The sequence below is a fragment of the Fulmarus glacialis genome, unplaced genomic scaffold, assembly GCF_000690835.1.
Source record: "Fulmarus glacialis isolate BGI_N327 unplaced genomic scaffold, ASM69083v1 scaffold32890, whole genome shotgun sequence".
NCBI classification, from domain to species: domain Eukaryota; kingdom Metazoa; phylum Chordata; class Aves; order Procellariiformes; family Procellariidae; genus Fulmarus; species Fulmarus glacialis.
Window position 1 is genome coordinate 211 of NW_009186352.1, and position 20,366 is coordinate 20,576.

General features: G+C 40.2%; 1 protein-coding gene across 1 annotated transcript; it reads right to left on the reverse strand.

The window, feature by feature from the left end:
- Positions 1–978: 978 nt before the first annotated feature.
- Positions 979–12,805, reverse strand: LOC104083951 (calnexin-like). The gene is given in 15 exon segments (XM_009587630.1): positions 979–3,348; positions 3,939–4,030; positions 4,173–4,317; positions 4,422–4,505; positions 4,508–4,546; positions 4,947–5,162; positions 5,495–5,651; positions 6,149–6,262; positions 6,992–7,181; positions 8,104–8,296; positions 9,692–9,773; positions 11,060–11,201; positions 11,507–11,565; positions 12,078–12,151; positions 12,618–12,805. Coding segments are annotated over 15 exon segments (1,824 nt in total). The 5' UTR covers positions 12,801–12,805; the 3' UTR covers positions 979–3,294.
- Between the last annotated feature and the right edge of the window lie 7,561 nt (positions 12,806–20,366).

The window sequence follows — 20,366 nt, forward strand, 5'->3', positions numbered from 1 at the left end:
CAACCAGAAGCGATGAAGACTTAGGCAGTTTTGCTAATTAGACAAAGAAAGCCAAACAGATTTAAGTCTCTTTATTAATTAGTTTTTACATTTTGTTTTTTCAAGTTGCATCTACAGGTACCTTTTTGAAATGGACAGGTCTTTTCTGTAAATGAAATCAGAGTCCTCTTCAGCAACACTAAAAAAAAACCCCAAACCCAAAAAACCGCACAAAACCCTTTTTGAAACCACGAGGCAATAGCGGTACTAACTCGGAACAGTTAGGGATGGAGAGAGTGGTCACAAGCCCCGCAGACGTAACCACAGCCTAAGAGGAGCACTGCTTTTGAGGAAGGAGTAAGGGAAGAGCGCGAGACCACCACGGAGAGGTACGGTCTACTAGCAATTAGCACTTGCAGGAACCCCTCCTCAATCTTAAAACAGACATTCACAATGCATTTTATAGGCGACAGCCTCCAGCTGTGGTAATTCGCTATTAGCCAGACCCAGAAAGGCTAGATCACATCCAGTGACACTTCTGGAACAGGTTAGTTGGTTAGCTGCATCTTTATCAACTCCCCTTACCGGGCACCAACTCTGGGAGAAAAACCGTTTTCAGCATTTCTAGAGCCTCGTGTTTCAGACCCTGCCTGTCCCTGCTCCCCCGGGGTTCTGTTTTGACCACCTCAGCCTAGCCCCCCGGCACAGCACGGTCAGTCAAGCAGAGCAGCCTTTTCGAAGGCGGCCGCTCTGGGGTGCACGGGCGTAAAAGGCCCAAATACACCTTCCAGCATTGCAAACAGTTCCAGACCTAGTTCAGAGGCTACAACCACATAGAGCTTCAGTACTTCGAAAAACACAGCTATGCTTTAAAAGTACTCAGGATAAGCAGATAGCTAATTTTTCCTCAAAGGCTTTAAAAATAAGAGTGATTCTTAAGTTAAACTGAGCCACCCAAGTCAGAGAAAGCGGGATAAGAAGTAACTTTGGAATTGTCTATCCATTTTGGAAAGTCTTCATTTATTGTAGTGATTATTCAAGAAGCATACACTATGGTATCAAAAAAAGCCATAACATGCAGACAGGAGACCTTTTCAAGAGATTTAGCAGATTGTAAGCAAATGTAGATTTACAATTAGCTTTAATATAATACTATTTAAAAGCTTAAGTTCACTTTTGATGCTTTGAAAGAACAGGTATGCACATGAATTGTTTGGGAATTTAAGGCAATTTGCATATCAAGATAAAAAACCATTAGATTAATAGATTTTTATGTTGTGCTCAAAATGTTAGCTGAATTGAAACCATTTACATATACTTCATCTCAAAGGACTGAGGGTAATAAATAGCAGCTGCTCCTTGATAAAAATACAGTCCTGAGAACAAGCTAGTAGCAATGCTTAAGCTATGACATCTTCCATGTCAGAGTATAAGCTATTTTTGCAATAAGGAGCGGTATTAACCAGGTGTTCAACAGGCAAAGGCATTCTAAACATGCAATAGCTCCCAACAGAAGTCTGAAATTACTTCCAGTATCTTGCTTACAACAGTTTATTTGCATACTGCAGAAAGATCAAGAAATCCTGCTATGCATTTGTGATCACTAATATTTCAAACACAACAACCAAGGGATACAACATAAGGACAGGCAGCAAAAGGTGTTTTACAAAAAACCCGAAAAACCAAGAGTCTTTTAGTAATTGGTTAGACTGTTGGCAAGGTAATTGGAACACTCTTCCCTCCCCAACCCCTGGGAATTATTCCCCACACTATACCTATGCTATGACCAAACAACACTGGAGTGTTTAAATTCAGTGCAAGAAGAGTAATTTCAGGACATTTAATTTCACTCTAAACAAAGGCAAAAGTTTATCTATATAGACATCCAAACGCCAACATATTTGGTACAGTGTAATGAAGTTACATAGATTTCACCCTCAGAGGTATGCTCTTGTAGTGATCACCTGCATTCCACAAAAAAAACTGTTTGAAACAGTATAATATGGTAGACTCAACGCTTTAAAAAAATTTATTCAGCTGGAAGTGGAATTCCCTAACATTCACAATATAATTTAGGATGCATTTGTTACATGAAGAGCAGATAAAAGACTTAAACAGTTTCACATACCAGTTAAGATATTCCTCATGCTCCTTCCCCACCCTACAATACTGACATCTTGGTTGGTTGTTTCGTTTTTTTTTTCTCCCTTAACAAATACTCAGTTCAGCTTGTCTACCTGACTACCTCCCCCATTTCTACAGGAGTAGACATACAGTGATAACAGTGAGAGGATATGGGACACTGTCCTATCCAGTGTTTGGACCCTGGAAAGGAGTAGGCCTAGCTATAAAAACAAAGTTTGACGATGAGCTGAACATGAAGCGCTTCAGCAACTGAGGCAAAGCTGCACTCAGAAAAAGCTGTATAGTCACAAAGGAAAGCATCAGTGGCTGAACAGAGGGGAAAGGGTGAAGTAGTCTAACACCACCCCCCCAACAACCTATTAGCTTTACAAAAAGAGTTCAAGAACTAACAAAATCCATTATCTGCAAGGTCCGCAGGATTAAATGCCACATTAAGATGACCCACTCCAAATCCTAGATCATTTGTCAACACTTAACAGGGCTTTAGCCATGCATAGTATGCATATTCTATAGACTGACTAACCCCTTCCTTCCACTCCTTCTTCCTCCTTCTCCTCCCCCCAAAAGAATGAAGTTGATTGATTAGAGAGTTTCACTACTGGTTTCCCCATACATCCCCCCCCAGTTTTCTTTTTCTTTTGAGGGCAGAGGGGTTGTCAAACACATTGACACCTTTTCTTTAAACAATTATCAAATTTTAAGGGATATAAAGACATTGGTGCATTTAGGAATTTACATATTTGTAAAAAAAACTAGTTATAAAACTGCATTTTTATCACCTAGCACTTTCAAGATTCATTGTTATTTTTCACTAATTAATATATTAAATTAAGCCAAGGTTTGAGACCAGAAAAGTTCTACCAATCTACTTAAAAACAGAAAAGAATATTTAAAACCAAAAATGAAAACGTTAGTTATGTTACATTCCAAAATCCACAGCCCATTATATTAAATGCATTCTTTCTACAGGAATGATGTTCTTTAAAACAAATGATTGCAAGTATTTTACTGCTAGACACTATTACATTGGATAGTGTATTACTGGAACCTGTGGATGGTGAAATCTTGAGGTTTGTCCAAGTTTCAATGTAAGGTGTCCAAGGTCCTCTCCCAGAACCATGTTTGGGAAAAAAAAAAAAAAAATCACAGATCAAGTTCTTATGACTTTTTTCAATCTTTCCTTGGCTTTCTGTTTCTGGGTGATCTATTCACAGTTTCCTCCTCCTGCAAGAAAGTAATTTGTGTAAACATCAAGGAAATAAAATCTAAGAATACCCTTAAAAACCATTTTGAGTAAACCTACAAGGAATAATCTACTTTCACTTCTACGTTAGCATTTAATTTTTGAAAGGTCCTACTGATGTTACTACTCTCCCCTTCCACTCATGGTGGATGTACACTATTTGCTGAGAGTACTCAACAGCTTCTGCTGCTGTGAGAATCCCTTTAACTTCAAGCAACACTCCACCCATTTTTAAGTCAGCCATTATGTCAGTGTGGAGCACTTAAGAGGTCACATCCTGACTGCATACAAAGCTGAATAAGCCTTTTGCCTCAGGAAGATGCATTCCACACAATCCCACTCCTCTCACAATGCAGGGTCTATGGCAGTGCCTTTAGCCAGGTGCCCAGCTCTGCTGAAGTTGGCCACAGCAATTCCTATTCTGCAGGGTGATGAAGTTTTCCAAAGTTCTGACACTGGGAGGGAGTATCACATGAGCCAGGTTTACTTTTAAACACTACAGTAAGGCTTGTTCTACATGACTTAAGGAAAAAAATACACAAGACTTCCCTCAAAGATTAAGCACTCTTACCTCTGATGCAGGTTTCCTCTCCTCTTCCTCCTCCTCTTCCTCCTCCTCTTGACTAGCACCTCCTATATCAGCATCACTTTTCTGCTTCTCTTCTAAGAGAAATAAAAAAAAAAAATCTCATTCTCATTAAGACCTTCACTTCACCATTGGCTTTACTCTGTGTCTGCCAATCCTACTGTTTCATTCTACCAGAGAGAAAATGCAAACTGATTCAAGATTATCTAGTTTACCTACCTAGCTTTTCCTCATTTGCTTCCTCCTCCTCCTCCTCCTCTTCTTCTTCCTTGCCTCCTTTGTCTTTTTCTTCCTCTTTCTCCTCATCCATCACATCAGGCTGAGGAGCATCAGTCTTTTTGTACTCTGCAGCACTTGGCTGTTTCTAAAAAAATTGTCAAAACCAGGCAATTATTTGTGACGTTAAGGTACATTTTGCTGGACCTCTTTTTAAACATTGTACCACTTATTATCAGAGGAAATGCATACCTTCCCGGAACAGCAGAAAAGGACAACAAGGAACACTGGCAAAGCCACAGTGAGGATGTAGACTACCCAAAGCCAAGGACGCTCTAAAAATCAGCAGCTGCCATCATCTGGCCCACAACACCAGGCTGTAAGATAAAAAGAACTGTCAAATTTCATCCCACACAGCAAGTTGTAGCTGTGAAGTTTAAGCTATAGAATTTTCAAATAGATTTTTTTGCAACTTTGAACATTTTATTTGATACCTCAAAAAAATTAAAGCTAACCTGCATAAGTACTTTTTCCATAGTTTACAAATGAAGAATTAGGCTAAAGTTAACAGTCCAACTGTCAGAGCAAAAACCTCACCCATTGCTACTTATAGCAACCATTACCATATTATAATTAGGAATTGAGGTTCCAATCTAGTTTATCATAACCCCTAGCCTTGGTACATATAGCTATATATTGATAAAGACTGTGGGAGAGGACAGCAGCAATGCTCCTACTGTTCCAGTCAGAAACACACAATTAAACCTTATTTCTCACCTCTGCAGCACCATCGGCTGCCTTTTTCAGTCCCCACCCATCACTGGCCCAATCATCAGCCACAGCTCTTTCAGTACAGATGATAAAGTTGTCAAAAAAGATGTCAGAAGTCATTGACCATAGCTCAAGTCCCACAGCACTGAAGGGAGTCATCTTGAAAGGTTCCAAGTCTTCAAAGAAATCTGGGTTTGGGATCTTCCTAGGTTTCCATATACCCTAGGAAAGACAAAAGACATTCAAGCCTCACCTGCTACAACACAATTTTTAGTTTTCAGCCCATTTTGAACTGAAAGACCAATCCATTGCACTTAATTACAATGTCTATGGGTGCAACTTGTCAGGTTTTGGGAATCAATTTTCATCTGTGCTACAAAGAAGTGAAGCCAAGTAAGAAAGCACTTTGAATCCGTCCACTTGAAACACAGTACAATATATGACAGTATTTGTATTCTTAATTACACCCGCTGAATCTAAAGAATCTAAATCATTCTGCTTTTTGTCAGAGAAATGCTGCATTGGCCAGCAGTTTAAGCAATGAAAACACCAACCTGATAGTTCACGTTATCAATCATAGGAGGCTTCCATTTGCCTTTGTAGTTTGGATTGTCAATCATTGGTCGCTGCCAGGTACCACAGCCAGGGGCTGTCTCACATTTAGGATTTGCAATCTGAGGTGCCTCCCATTCACCATCCATATCCTCATCCCTGAAAAGGGAAATTCAGTTTTCAAGTCCGCCCCTTGCCTTTATACAGAGTAAGACTTAGACAATGTCTGATTTCTGGGAAAGTTAAAATTCCTACCATAAAATGGAGATACTGAAACTTTGTATAGCATTGATGTGTAGGTAAAGACACTGCAGAAGGAATGAGGATTTCAAGAAGTAGCTTGGAAGCACAGAAGCTCAATAAAAGCCAGTCCCTGAGCACAGCCTCCCCCACCAGCCCTTCCAAGTATGGTATAACTGCAAGATGACCATCCCTGCCCTGTTCAGCTTACAATCACGGAACAGTGAAAAGTGCACAGGTGAACGCGAGAACACAAGACTCCTCAGACCAATTCTGCCTTCCACTTTTGCAGCAAGATAGCCCAAATCAACGACTTTGTTAGCAAGCAACAATGAACTAGCTATTCGTATACTTGTAAAAGCCAGTACCAAAGCAACGAAATGTTTGCTGTGATTTGCAACAAGCAGTAAACGTACCAATCTTCAGGCTTCTCAGCATCAGGGTCTGCTACATATTCTGGCTCATCATCCAGCCAGCCCTCTGGTTTCACAGCATTTTCATCTGCAATCTTTGCAGGAGCATCCTCATCCCTTGAGAGCAGAATATTATGTATTAACACATGCAACACATTAAAGTTCTTAACCCTGAAGCGTGATTCTATGGACTCTGAACAAGCCCACTGATCTAGACTACCAGCCAGCTTCACTTCTGATAGGGTAAGCGTGATTTCAGAAAGGAATTGCCTTGCAATCTGTTACCTATACATGTGCCTCATGGCACAGTCATGGCACCAACTGTAAGGTAATATTACTTATTTTTTAAAGCCAACCTAGAAAGGGCATATTACAGCAAGTCCCATATTTTAGTGGTTGCTGCAAACATGCATTTGAGCTTGAATTTGAGTCCATGGTTCACACAGCATAAGCTCAAAGACAGAAACCCAGTATCAGTTTCCAATTAGGATGTCAGATATTTCAGTCACTTGTAACTATGCATTACACAAACAGCTACAAACATCTTACAGTTATACCTTCTGCAGCTCATCTTTTGATCTCATCAAGGATGAAAGCATCAGCTAGCATAGCTGTTTCGGTAAAAACTTCATCTGTGGCCAGCACAGAAACAGGAGCACTAAACAGTAATTGCCAGAGGACATGGATCCTGTCTGCCTTTGTCTACCAAACTGCTGCCTAAACTGATTGTGTTTTGATTACAAGGGTGACTCAAAACCTCCTGTAAGTCATCTGAGAAAGGCTTTTTGATCAGGATCAAATTATCAGGCCAAGGCCTCCCTCAGCTCCACCCCTCCAACAGCTTACCAGTCATCTGGTTTAACAGCATCTGGGTCTGGGATTTTTGGTCTCTCATCCCAGTCCTCAGGCTTCTGGTCATTTGGGTCCTCAATCTCTCGGGGTGGATTCACGGGAGGAGACATATCATTTAGCAAATTCCCACTGTTGACAACCGTTTGATCAACCAGTATTTCAAAACTATTATCAGGATTCAAGACTGGTAAGGAAAAAAGTTGATGTAGCCATTACATATACGATACAAAACGTGCTTCATAAAGCATCACTCATCCCCACCGTATAACAACTTCAGCAATCCAAGCTTCCACTTACCCAGCAATTGTTTTAAAGAATTGTTAAGAACCTTTCTCCTTATGTCAAAGTATAACTAGTGATGATGTACCACACCTCACCTTCTGAGAAAGACTCATTGCAAGAGTCCTCCTTTAAATATGCTAAAAGCACAAAGAAGCTTGTAGAGTGATTTACTAGTTAACACAGTAAGTTGACTTTGGCACAGTAAGTATTGCTTTAGTAGTAAGAATGTATGTATTCACATTCTGCTCAAGAATAAGACTCCCTACTGCTGACTCGCAGGATTTTAATCTCACTCCTTTAGCCATTGCTGCCTCTGTAGTAGGAAAAGCTAGCGAGATCCTCTGAGTACTCCCTGAAAGATTTTAGTCATAACTAATAGACCAGACCAGCCACTGTACTTCAAGAACCACTGAGTTTGTCTGGTACTATGAAAGCAGCAAGAAAAAAGACTATCCCTCTAAATCTAAAGCCTAGTATACCCCAAATTACTAGGGGGCAGCATTCAAGCAGTTTATAAATGTTGATAATTATTTTGGATATACTTAGCATATCAAGTTACTCACAACTGCTCTGAAATTCAGTTCTCCTTTAACTATTAAGTTCAAGGTCTCATGACCCTTTTTACATGAATCAAGACTACTTGCAAGGAAGAAATAAGCCTTTGTATAAGAAGATTAGTTTTTGCATTCAGAGCTTTCAAGTGATTTTTAGTTGTATGGTGTGTTGACACAAATATTCAGTTGTTCATCTGGCTCATTTTATGAGCTTTTGATTCAGTACACATAGTAGTAGTTATTAACATGCATAGTTAACAGTCACCATACCCAGAGTATAAAGATGGGTTTTCTTATCAGTAAAGTAAGTCTTCATGTCTGCATCTGGACGTTTTGCATGCTTCTCTTCATATTTGCCAGTCTTTGGGTTTTTATGCCGGAAGATGAAGTGCAATTTATAGTCCTCTCCACATTTGTCAGGGCCAAACATGATTGTATATGGAGTTTTGTCATGGAACTGATCCTTTAAAAACAATGCAAAACTTCATTCCATTATTTTGAAACACAACGTAAGTCACTGCCTGGCCTAAGAACTCCCAATTCATCAGAAATTATTCTGTAACTTGGATATCAAGCCAGTGAATTACCCACACTTTGTATGATGAATACAAGCCTCTAGAGAAAACACCAGAATTATCCCAGCTACTTGATTCCACACCTTTGGTCCCTACTTCCCAGATGGAAAACAACACCTATTCAAGTGTCATCAAACAGATCAGTGTTAAGTGACAACCACAATGTTTAAGTATAACTCTATATTACAATAAAGGATTTTAAAAGCTATCAATACGGAAATACCAGTTATTGGTAGTAATGAACGACAGCTAGTCCAGTGAATTTCTTTCACACAAAACAATAAGCAGCATTATTAAAAGTGAGGCCAAGTTGTATTTAGTTTACACACTTACAAACTGGTGTACTGTCTCAATCCGAGAGCTAACTGGATATAATAATCTCACCTTTGAGCATTGCAAGCAAGTCTATTTGTTCTTGCTAATGTTATCTTAAAATTCAATGCACATGTGAAACTGGTTAGACGGTCAAGTAGTCTTTTGAGTGTCTTTTTTTAATATTTTGGAATCTGTATTAATAATACAACTCCAATGAGACTGCAGAAGGAAAGGAGAAGGATGGGTAACAAGTCATAAAAGGTACTTCCTATAAAGTCTAGGAAGATGACTAAAGAAAACCCATAGGCTACACAAGCCTATGCAAGGTGACCCAGCAGTTAAGCTTTGTCTGAATAGGCTAAACCACTTTAGGTAGGTATATCAAGAAGAGAGAAAATTATTCTTAATCCTTAGGAGTTGTAGCATGGTCTCTTCCACTGACCACACTTTTAAGGGTTGTTTATGAAGCAAATGGTTCTATATAGCTAGTGTGTGCAGCTGAACATATAAGGTTGTATCCAATCCAACCACTCAAGACTTTTTTTTTAAATAAACCCAGTAACTCACAAGTGGGTTCACATGTCAAAGACAAGGCAATAAATGCAAGGTATATTTTTAGTTATTTGCCTTAGTCTGTTTTAGAAAATGGAACATGGTATCTTCTGTCCGGGCAACAGCTTCCTGAAAAGGTTTCTCCTCATACACTGGCTACTCTCCTAAGATACCTCCTTTTTGGTCCTAGAACCTAGGGTAATCTGAAATATTGCAGACTCTAGCAAAGGTCTAGAACTGCTCAGCTACTATAAAACTCCAGAGTTTTCACTCAAGAGGCCAGAAACTGCTAAGTACTTTGGAGATCAGGCCCTAAATATGCCCTACTGCCTTTATTGAAGAGGTTTCTTCAGGAAGAAGCAAAATGAAAAAAGTTTTGTTTCACAGCTAATACTCAAAGTAGCAGCATTACTCACCAGGTTCAATTCAGGGGTTTTTGAAAGCAATTTCACATAGGCCCCACCACACTCTATTCCATTTTGGAAGTTTACTTCATACCTAATTTTAGTTTTGGAAAGAGAAGGGGAGAACATGTTATACCTGAGGAAAAATTATTTCTGTAATACACCATTACAATTTTCAAGTACAAATTAAGAGTAAGAGTGTTTTGTTGTTGTTTCCTTTAAATCACGTGTCCAGTGAATATTAAAAATACACACTGCACTCTAAGGACTAAGCAAATATTCATAAGGACTGAGAAACAAGAAAAATTGAGGATTTAGAAGACTTAACCTGAGAGAAAAGATTAAAGGAATTGAGTGCTGGTCTAGAAGATTATGATCTAGAAGTAGAGAGAAGGAAGAAAAAGCTTACCAGTATATAAGACAGTGCAACAGAGATTAAGGCAAGCCAATTATTTTCTCCACAACTACTATGGCAGACAACTCAATTTGCAAGACTACGAAAGCGATGACTACTGGATCCTAGGAGAAGCCCCTTTAGGGTTATAAGCATACAACAGTATATTTAAGGATGGCAAGGCGTCTGAAAAAGGCAAACCATCTCTGTCAGGAATAGGCTAAGTATGCTTGATCCTCTCTCAATGCCAGCAGCTGGAGTGGATGACCACTGGGATTTATTTTTAGCCGTGTATTTTGAGCCAAAACTAAACAGTCTTGCAAAGCAAAGTGACCAATTCATTATCTTGTGCAAACATGAATTAGCTTACTCTTTGTTCAAAACTGATAAAGTAGGTAATAAACCACAATTCAACTGTTCTCACTGAATGATTTTTTCCCTTCTTGCTAGTCTAACATACATGCAGGTAGATTCTTCTACATCAGTCATGGCCAAACAGAGCTAGGCAAGCTGTTCATCTTCCATGACAGATGAACTAAGACAAAGGAAGGAGGAAATGAGTGCATCTTCACCACTCTGCACACTCCACCTTGGAAACAGGGGGCAGTTTACTGTATAAGGAAGTGCACTGAATTACATACAGACCAGCTTTTCTCCAAAAGGACAAGGATCTTCACAATTAGCGGTACAAAAGTCAGTTGCCTGACCTTGTTACTACAATTAAATCAAGTGAATTGAAGTCCCGAAACAGGTTACCAAGTCTAGTTTTCATAGACTTCTTTCCTTCTCAGGCTTCAGAGGGACCCATGCTGTCCCTAACTTCCCACTTTGGGAATATGGGTTGCTATTTTACTCTTATTTAAACAGTATAATAATAGGTTGCAGTATCTTGTGTCATCTAGACCCCCAGTCAACAAAAGCTCAGTTATGGAATTAACCTCACCCTGCTATCATGTCACCCTTGAAATAAGTTATCCTTTACTTACTGTATAATAAGGGGTTTGGTATCAAATACAAAAGGCTTTGAAAGTTTGGATGAAATTGCATGATGCTTGGCTCGGGTTACTAACACAAGCCCTTTGTCTCCTGGAAGCTTAGTGTCCTTCATGTCTTGGACTTCCCATTTACCTGGAGAGAAATTAACCACGTTATCGAAACTTGTTCAAGCCAGTCTTTGTTTAGCCCAACAGGTATCTTATCAAGTTATTAGCATAACATCTTCACCAAAAATTATTTTAAAACCTCCAAGTGGATATTTTGTCTAAATCGGAACTACACTTTATATTCTTAGCCAGATATATAAACACTCCTCCCATTTTCTTCAGTAAATATAATTTTAACTGGGAAACAGAAAACAAAGGCTTGCACCTCTTCTTCAGGTATGACAAAAGACATCAGAAACATCTATCATCCAAAGCCTGGGCTGGACTCACCATCATATTTGGCAATCTCATCATCCGTATCATCTTTTTTTGCTCTGGAAAGGATCCATCTAGAAGACAGACATCCAATGGTCAAAAAACCACACTTTTTTTTCCACTAAAAATCCTGCCCTTAAGATAAGATAACCCTTGCTGTCCTAAGACTACACCCCAGTGTCTTGATCCCCTGAGGAGTTCTATCCCCAAGCCTGCAAAGTTTTCTGCATTTGCCACTTCCCACCCCACCCCCAAAGTAGGATCATGGCCTCAGTGTCTTGCTCTTGTAAAAAAATAAAAGTTGTACCTCACTATCCTCACATTACCCGAAGAAAGTGAAAAGTCAGATGAGGATTAAAACATTACACATGTATGGCTCACCTCCCCCTTGTTACTAGAACTTAAGGAAATACTAGTTTAGCTCGGCACTTTAACAGCCAGCCCCATATAGTCACTGCTGTAACTCCCACCAATCACTGCCCTTTGATTCAATTTTGAATAACACAGGCTCCAGCACAGGTTTCATTGCCTTTCACCAAAATTTTTAGTATTTGCTGTATTGAATCATCCTTCAGATTATACTCACCCGTCCAGAGTTCCTTTATCAAAGGACTCTGCAAAATACACCTCACCGGTTGGGACTGGGGCCCTGTAAGTAACCTATTGGAGAAGAGAGGCATTTATGCACCTTTCAAGGCACATTCTTTACTCTGAAGAAGTACAGGCATATACAGCTCACATTCCCCCTCTACGCTCAAGTACAGCTTACCTGGAACACCCTTGCAGCATAAATACAGAAGTTACATAAATATTGCTGCTTGTGCCAAGCCATTGTGCTCTTGTCTGCAACTAAAACTAAAGTATGTATCTAGCTGGAAACATTAGCATTAACTCCTGATAATCACATCACAGATTTCAAGGGTGGATCTAAGTTTTCAGGAAGAACATGTGGACATGAGAATAGGAATGAAGCAGCCAGGCTTAATTCCAAGCCCTACTCCCAGATAACATTTTAGTAACATCACAACATATTAAATGTTAGCAAAGTAAAGACAACTCTCATCAGACTTACATTCACCACAACACAAGTGATAATTCAATTTTTAAAAGAAGTTCCATGCCAAACCTTTGGAGTTGGAGGAGTGCTCATTTCAGGCTTTGACTCTTCTACCTCCTCAATGCCATCGTCCAAGTCATCCTCAATATCAACTACATCATCACCATCATTGTCATCATCCATATCATGTGCCTGGACAGCAAAAGTCCCAAGAGCGAGCAGGGTCACATACAGTAGCCATTTCAGCTCCATGATCTGAGTAAGTAAGACAAGGCAAAGAGGTCAAGCCAGTGCTGCACACAGAGCTAAGCACTACTTCCCGGTACAAAACCAAGCATCCAAGACAACAGGTAAAGTGCCTAGTCATACCACCGAAAGAAGTGCAAACTTATCTCTTCAGCTCTTATTTACTGCATCTGGCCAGTTGAGACAGCTCTAAAAGCTGGAGAGGAATACAATATAAAGCTAAGTATTTAATACAAAACAGATGTTAGCTGAGTGGAGGACCATGTGTGCAAGTTCTGCAGATCATGCTGCAGAAGTGTCTTAATTTTGCTCTTACACTGCCACAGTCCATGAGCAGAACAGCAGACACATGTACACAACACCACAACCTATAGGTTGCTTTTTTATCAAGCAAAAGCTCAAACAGAAAACCTATTTCTTACTTTTGAATGACTTTAAATGCATCATGCAGAAACTGAAATTTCCATTCAGTTTAGGAATTTAAATACAATTAGCTAGCTCTTTCAAGCAGAGTAATCTATGGAATAATCAATCCTCTATTTCCTCTTCAATATTTTTTTGTCCTGGCGTTTTCATTCACCAGTCCCCTTCCCCAGGTTTTATTCTGGAATTACTGCCATCAGTCATTGATACTACCGGCAGATGCCTATAAGCAGTTGAGGCTACTGAGGCAGACCCAGGAGAAAATTTCTTACTATTTAATAGACAGTTGATTTGATTCCCCTCTTTTGATCTCTTATTTAACAGGATGACGAAAGAAAAAGAATTATCTGTTAACAGAAGCTTTACAGAATTAAAATATCACACTTATCATAGAATCATAGAATCATTAAGGTTGGAAAAGACCTCCAAGATCATCAAGTCCAACTAATTTATAAGGTGCCCAGCACGTTGTCACACCTAAAATATGCTAGACCTTGGCAAGCTGTAGCTCAAAATACCTTGTAAGTAAAATGGGTTTCAATTTGACTTTCTTGCTAGAAAAACTACAAGATCACTGCACCTTTAGGTTGATACAGAAGGCAACACTCCTAGCATGCTACTCATAGTTTTATCTGCCCAAAATAACCCCGCAAAAACAACCTGTGCCTTGCTCACCTTTTCTCCTTTGAATCACATTCCAAATTTTTCTTCCAAAACCAGAGTTGTAACTGAGACTAATACTTTTTTGAAAGCAAGTATATAACCAAACACCCGCTCCTTCCCTTACACTCCTGCCTCAGGCTGTAGCCCTGTAGACTTACAAACATAACTCAAGCAGAGTTAATAGTGCCTGTAGGGGCATAAGATCATGCTAGAAAACAAACTTTCAACTTTCCAAAGCATGTTTAGGCAACTAAAAGAATTTACAGTCTTAAAGGCTTATCAGCAGTATCCAACACTCCAAAACTACATTGCATACCAAATCTACCATTCTTAGATTATTCTTTAACTTACTTCTAGTGACAGAAGGGATGTTTTATAACTACAGCAAAACTGTATTTTAAAGGCTTGTGCTGAGGTCATGTCCAGTTTGTCACTACAGCAACATGCAATTGCAGCCAGTTTTCTAACAATAGTGATGGCCTTGAGGATTACGGTCTAAATGCATGCTCACAACCCTCCCCCTCACAGTTCAGGCAACTGCCCCGAAACACCTCTGTGCCAAAAGGACACCATTCACAGCATGAACAGCTGACAAAAACTTTCAAGTGTTGTTACATATGAGCAAAGCTCGTTTGCTTAATGCACAGTGTATCGCCAAAACTGAAAAGTTGCAGACCTCATAGCAGCTCATAGCTCTTATTACTAATGTGGGAACCACAATACAAAACCAAGGATTGAAAACTGTCAGGCAAACGTCGGTACCTTTGTTCCTCTTGCACAGATAGCATGCTTTCTAAATAACTCATGCCCACCAGCATAGCAGTACAGAAAACAAGAGCCTGAAACTTCATTGTAAAAAGTGATCTTTAGAGCTCTGGATGTGTCCTGAAGCAACTACAGATGAGATGGCACAAGGACACCTTTCCAAGGGAAGGGTTGAATTTTGTCTTACTTTACCATCAAATATATTTTTAACAGAGCTAAATTCAGGAAGATTTTACCCCAAGTTTTATAACTGCTTTCGAATTATAATGCAGATAGAATGACCACTTCATGATCTGGAAAGTGATACGAGGCAATTAATCTTAAAAATACAGCAAGGTTAAAAATAAGCCAATTCTATCCTCTCCTTCTAAGAGGAAGGAGTTTCTGCATACTTCCTCCCAAGCCTGTGCAAAGGATATTAATGATTTAGCATGCAAGTAATCCCTTAAGTAATCTCACCACTAGCCAATCAGCAATAAAGTTTTGGTGAAAGAATTAAATCATCCCCCCTAACTTTCATGCCAATACTGACTCCATATGTAATAATTACTTACTTCACAATCCCACCCCAACTACAACCTTTCAGAAATATTTGTCAGCAGCAAATGGACTTTGGTAAACGCCAGCACATAAGTGGCAAAGCCGCATAGCCTCATATTGCAGGCAAAGCTGCTCCAGAAATTCTTCTGTCAAAGCATCCTAGTAAAACCAGACAATTCTACGGGTGACCCGTACAGCAGGGGCAGAAGCTATGCTGCTCCGCACATCTGTGCTCCTGTTACAACCATAGGTATCTACCTGTAGGTCTACATTTATCAGTTAATGCTCTGTCTGGATTTGAGGCCTCACTGAACCTCATTTCAAGGTAGAAGTACTATCTGTTCAAGTTCCCAAGCAAGCTTCCCCCCCCCCCAAAAAAAAAAACCAAAAGCTAAAAGCACGAAGAGAAACTAATCCAGTTTCATGTCTTTGCCTCTTTATAATCATTGGCAAGCAGTATTCACAAGTTTATATCCCTTCAGAAAGCTGTTTAGGACACCTCCTACGTATTAAATCAGTCCCAAATTCAACATAAGCTACCAGCCACACACCTTGAGTACAGACTGGTAGCATCTCCTGCAACTGCCAGTTGTCATGCCAAGCTCATTATTCTGTTAATCTGTAACAATATACAAACTAACTAAATTATAAGAAACAAAAGACAGTATGTTCTCAGAAGGGCAATTTAAGTGAAGCACGCATTTTTGATATTTAAAAGGCTACTTCTATCCATAATGGATGTACTGCTACAGGAGAAAATTTCAACTTCACTTCACACAATCCTTAGGGACACAACATAAACGTGATTATGCCCTAGTAAATTAGGTTATTCCTAAATAGAAAATAGAAAGGCAGAGGAGGGGGAGAGAGAAGAAACTCCGGTTTTATAGAAAACAGGCATAAACCAATTTTTCAGTGGAGCTTTAAGTCTCCATCAACTACAGGTGTTAATTAGTCACCTAAAATGCAGTCTAACCTTCAGACGCACAGCCACCTACTCTATTATGATGAGATTTCTCCCTTGAAGAAGTGTCCAACTTCCAAGCAATTATCATCATTAGCCATTTTTAACTCTGCCTGCACTTCCCTTCTTTAGGCTTCACTGTGTAATATTTCTGAAGGTTAGTGTATTTCTGATCATGCAACTGCCAAAAGCCTTTAACAAAGGAACCCTTCTATAATAGGCAAGAGCTTCTGACATCTCCATTCTACTTCAGTGCAACCCTCATTTTCATCATAACAGCATTTCAAGTCAAAGATGACTAAAACTTCATCTACTTTTTTTTTTTAAATAAGGTCTTCAGATACTTATAAACATTGGCACACAACTTGGATCGAAGGGAAAACTACTGCAGTTTAATACCAAAGTACTAACTAGGAAGAGAGCTCGGGACGGCCCGGCTAACAGATCACTTGTTCTGTCTGTATGTCCATCCACAGCCAGCTTCTACGCTAGAGAATTTATAGCTGACATTTAAGCACTGTTCACCTGCTTTGCAAAAGGCCGACGCATTTTCCCCTGGAATTTACAGGAGCTACAGCAGAGTACTGAAAACAGACACCTGAAACAGCTGCACTACAGACTTTACTTTTTACAAAGTAAAAACTAAACCAAATTGGGGTGAAATTCAGAGACAGGATCAGCTTCTTGCCATAGAAGTGGCACCCTTAAAATGTATGGCTAAGTGATTGCTACCTTTGGATTTCAAGGAAGCCAGGCAGCTTCAGAGATTTATTTTTATTTAGAATTCCCCTTTCACTGGGCATAAAGGGGAAAGTGCTTCTTAGTTATTGGCATGACACTCTGGAAACACCAGAGAGTTGCCACCACTCTCTAACATACATGTCCTGGGGAAGGACAGACAGCGAAAGGGCCCACACAAAGGATGTTTAAGTCCTTTGCTATCACACTTCCAGAACGTACTATTTAGAAAGTAACTTCCCTGTCAGGTCAAACAGAGCCTGCAAAACCAGTTTAATCATCTCCTCAGTTGCTAATCTATTTCACTGGTTCATCAAGCCAGTTCTTAACACTGCATATTTCAGGATGTATAACTGCATTTGAATTGCTACTGGCTATCTAGTTTACTACTTACCTTTTTTAGAATTAACAGCCAGATGAAATGGGTCTTATTAAAAATAAGTCACTTACTGTGAACTACACTTTAGCAATTTAACTGGAAGAGCATCAGTGGTTTCTATTTCAGCAGCATCCAAAGTGACAGTTGAACGACTTAAATATAAGAAGAGCAAAATTTGCTAGCAAAGTCCTGCGTTCCAAATACTGGATTTCAGTATGGTATTTACAGTGGAAGCACACCAGTAAAAACAAGCACAATGCAGCCTCATGCAAGGCAAGAATTATGGAAGAAAAAATTAAAGGCACAAAAGTAAAGAAATTCATCACAACACAAAAAAAAATGCAAGGAGACAAGAACAGAAAGGCTGAGACACAGGTACTCATTTCCTCTCTCAAATGAGATTTTTATGGTTTCTGAGCAAAGGCTTGCCTACCCTACTTAGTAGTCCACTAGTTTCTTAAAGTCAGACTACTGGGTAGCAGAGGAAACCTCTTCTACATCTCACAATCCCTCTACCTTCCACACCCTGGCTCCTCTGTGGTGCCAGGGTAACTGTTTACACAGCCTCACGATCAACTAGCAGCTGGTTTAAGATGGCTCGAAGTCCTTCTGCCGTGTTATTTTAACCCTGAATCAATACCCCAGTCCAATCCAGCACACAAAGGCAGAAAGAGTTGTAGCAGGACAAGTGAAAGTACTGTGAGATAAAGTAAGTAGCCAAGGATAAAGGAAATTAAGCTGTTGGCAGCAGAGTCAGCTTAATGCCATAGTTTCATATGCAGTTCCTGTCATCAGTGCTCATCTAAGACAGACCTGTCTTTAGGCAGATTTGGGAGATCTACACTCTATGGCAAGGCTGAACAACTGTGTGGCCAAACACTATAATTTCAGCAACCAGTACGTTACCTCACCACCACTCTAAGAGGGATATAACAAAATTACATTCATATATATGCAGCAATTCATATGATACAGACAACACTTTTTCCCCTTAAAGGTTTAGTTTTACAGCTAGACAACTTCCAGCATTGTGAAGATTCGGCCTTTAACATCGTAACTCAATGAACAGCAGACAAGGCTAAACCAAAACAGCCTCGCTTACAACAGGCCAGAGGCAGGAGCTCGGGGGGGGGGGGGGGGTTTGCCCCCCCCCCACCCCCCCCCTTTTTTTTTTTTTTTTTTTTTAAAGAAGGGGGTGGCTAGGATACACTGCTACGTAAGATTTGAGGAAAGTCTCCTGGAAAGGATTAGCCAATCCTCTCCTGGAGAGCTTGACAGCCCCACAGAAAAAGCTACCTTCTGTTTGGGTTGTAAGGAGCACAAACCAGGCAAGAGATTAGGCGTGAAAGGTGACAGCAACAAAGCCTGTTTTTAATAAGCATTTCAAACATGGCAGTTTCTAAAAATAATGTACAACAGTGCAGATACAGTAAGGGAGAAAACACCATGTGCCGTTTGCCAGCAAAGAGATAATTTTTGCAGAACTGGAAGTCCTTGGAGGGCAAAGACAGAACTGCAAGGCTTTTTGACCATAAAACAGATGGACTGCTAGGAAAATTACATCAGGCGAGGGGAGATCTGGAGGTGCCCCAAGATCTTTCAGACCATCATGCCTAGAAATCAATTCAAGTTTGCCCTGCTACAGAACTGATTCCAGCAAGAATAGGCTGCCACCACGATCACTACTAGAGGAAGAAAAATTGAAGGCCAGAAAAGGAAGTAAAAGGCAGGGCTAAGTACAAGTCACAGTGTATTCTCAGTAAAGGATTTATTCATTTACTTAGGGGGAAGTGCTGCAGCACAGCAAATGAGAGGGTAATCTAACGGAAGCTGCAAGCTTTCTTACTGCTTTGCATTAGGCTTCCCGTTCTAGGAGGGCAGCTGATACCAGGAAGCAGTTTACATCTTATACACAGATTGTGATGTTGTCTGTGAATTGTACAAGTATTCCCTTCATAATTTTTTTTTTTTAAACTAGAAATACTGAGACTTAGCATAAACACAAAGTCTAACTCAAAGCTTTTCCTAGTTTCATCAAGTGTTTTGGATAAGCCCATGCAATATGGCCAAATCAACAGTAAGGAGGTTTTTGAAGTCATTTCAAGTGCATCAGAGTGAACCTAGAGTAACATATTTCAACCCGAATTTAAGCAGTATTTTATCTGTATTATCTCATACCTTATTATAGTTCTGCTATCTCCTTGCAATATTTCAGCAACAACCCAAAGCACAGTGGGTAAAATGTCCCATAAAGCCTGTGTGTTAGCTATACTTATTTGACAACATTAAGTAAACATACTGCATTTAGAAATACATTACGTTCCTAGAGACTAGTTTTCAGACATCTCACATACTCTAAATAAGTTCCGGAAAGGGTTTGCCACAATGCTCTGCAGAAGTGCTGCAGCATTAATTACGTTAACATTAATAATAATATAGTCTGGACCTCTACAATTACTACTACTACTATTAATACATGTCTGCTTCCCTTCACAACCAAATCACCTGCAGCATTTCTCTTCCTACAGCCTAGAAAGTTCTTAACCACAAAACTGCATGTGAAAGTTCACTCCTCAGAATCAGTACAGACAAGAAAGCAGTAGGCCACGCGTGCTTTAACTCAGAGGTGTGGGGTTTTTTGTTTTAAAAGCACACAATACAATCCTCAGCCAAAAATGAGAACTAAGATGTCATTTATATATTATTTTGAAGACACCTGACACAAATGATACTCAGGCAGTAAAAATCAAAGCGTGCGTTTTAAGTCCCCCCTCGCTGCTGCAGCCTCCTCGTCTGTACCTCACCTTTGGCCTCCCTCGCCGCCGGTTACCACATCCCCCACCCCCCACCTGCTGGGCCTCCCGCTCTGCGCCCTGAGCTCCCCCTTTCCAGAGGCTTCTACGTCCCCTCGCACAGCCCGAACCAGGCCACACGCTATGCCCCGCGCCCGCCTCCCCCTCCTGCTGAGGGGAGCGTCCTCAGGTAGCTCAGGACTATTTCGACACGCTACCGGCCGACGCTGGGACAAGGCGGCGGATAAAACCCAAACCACACGCCGACGCCGCCAGCCCACGTCCACCCCCGACCCTCGCTCCCCGTC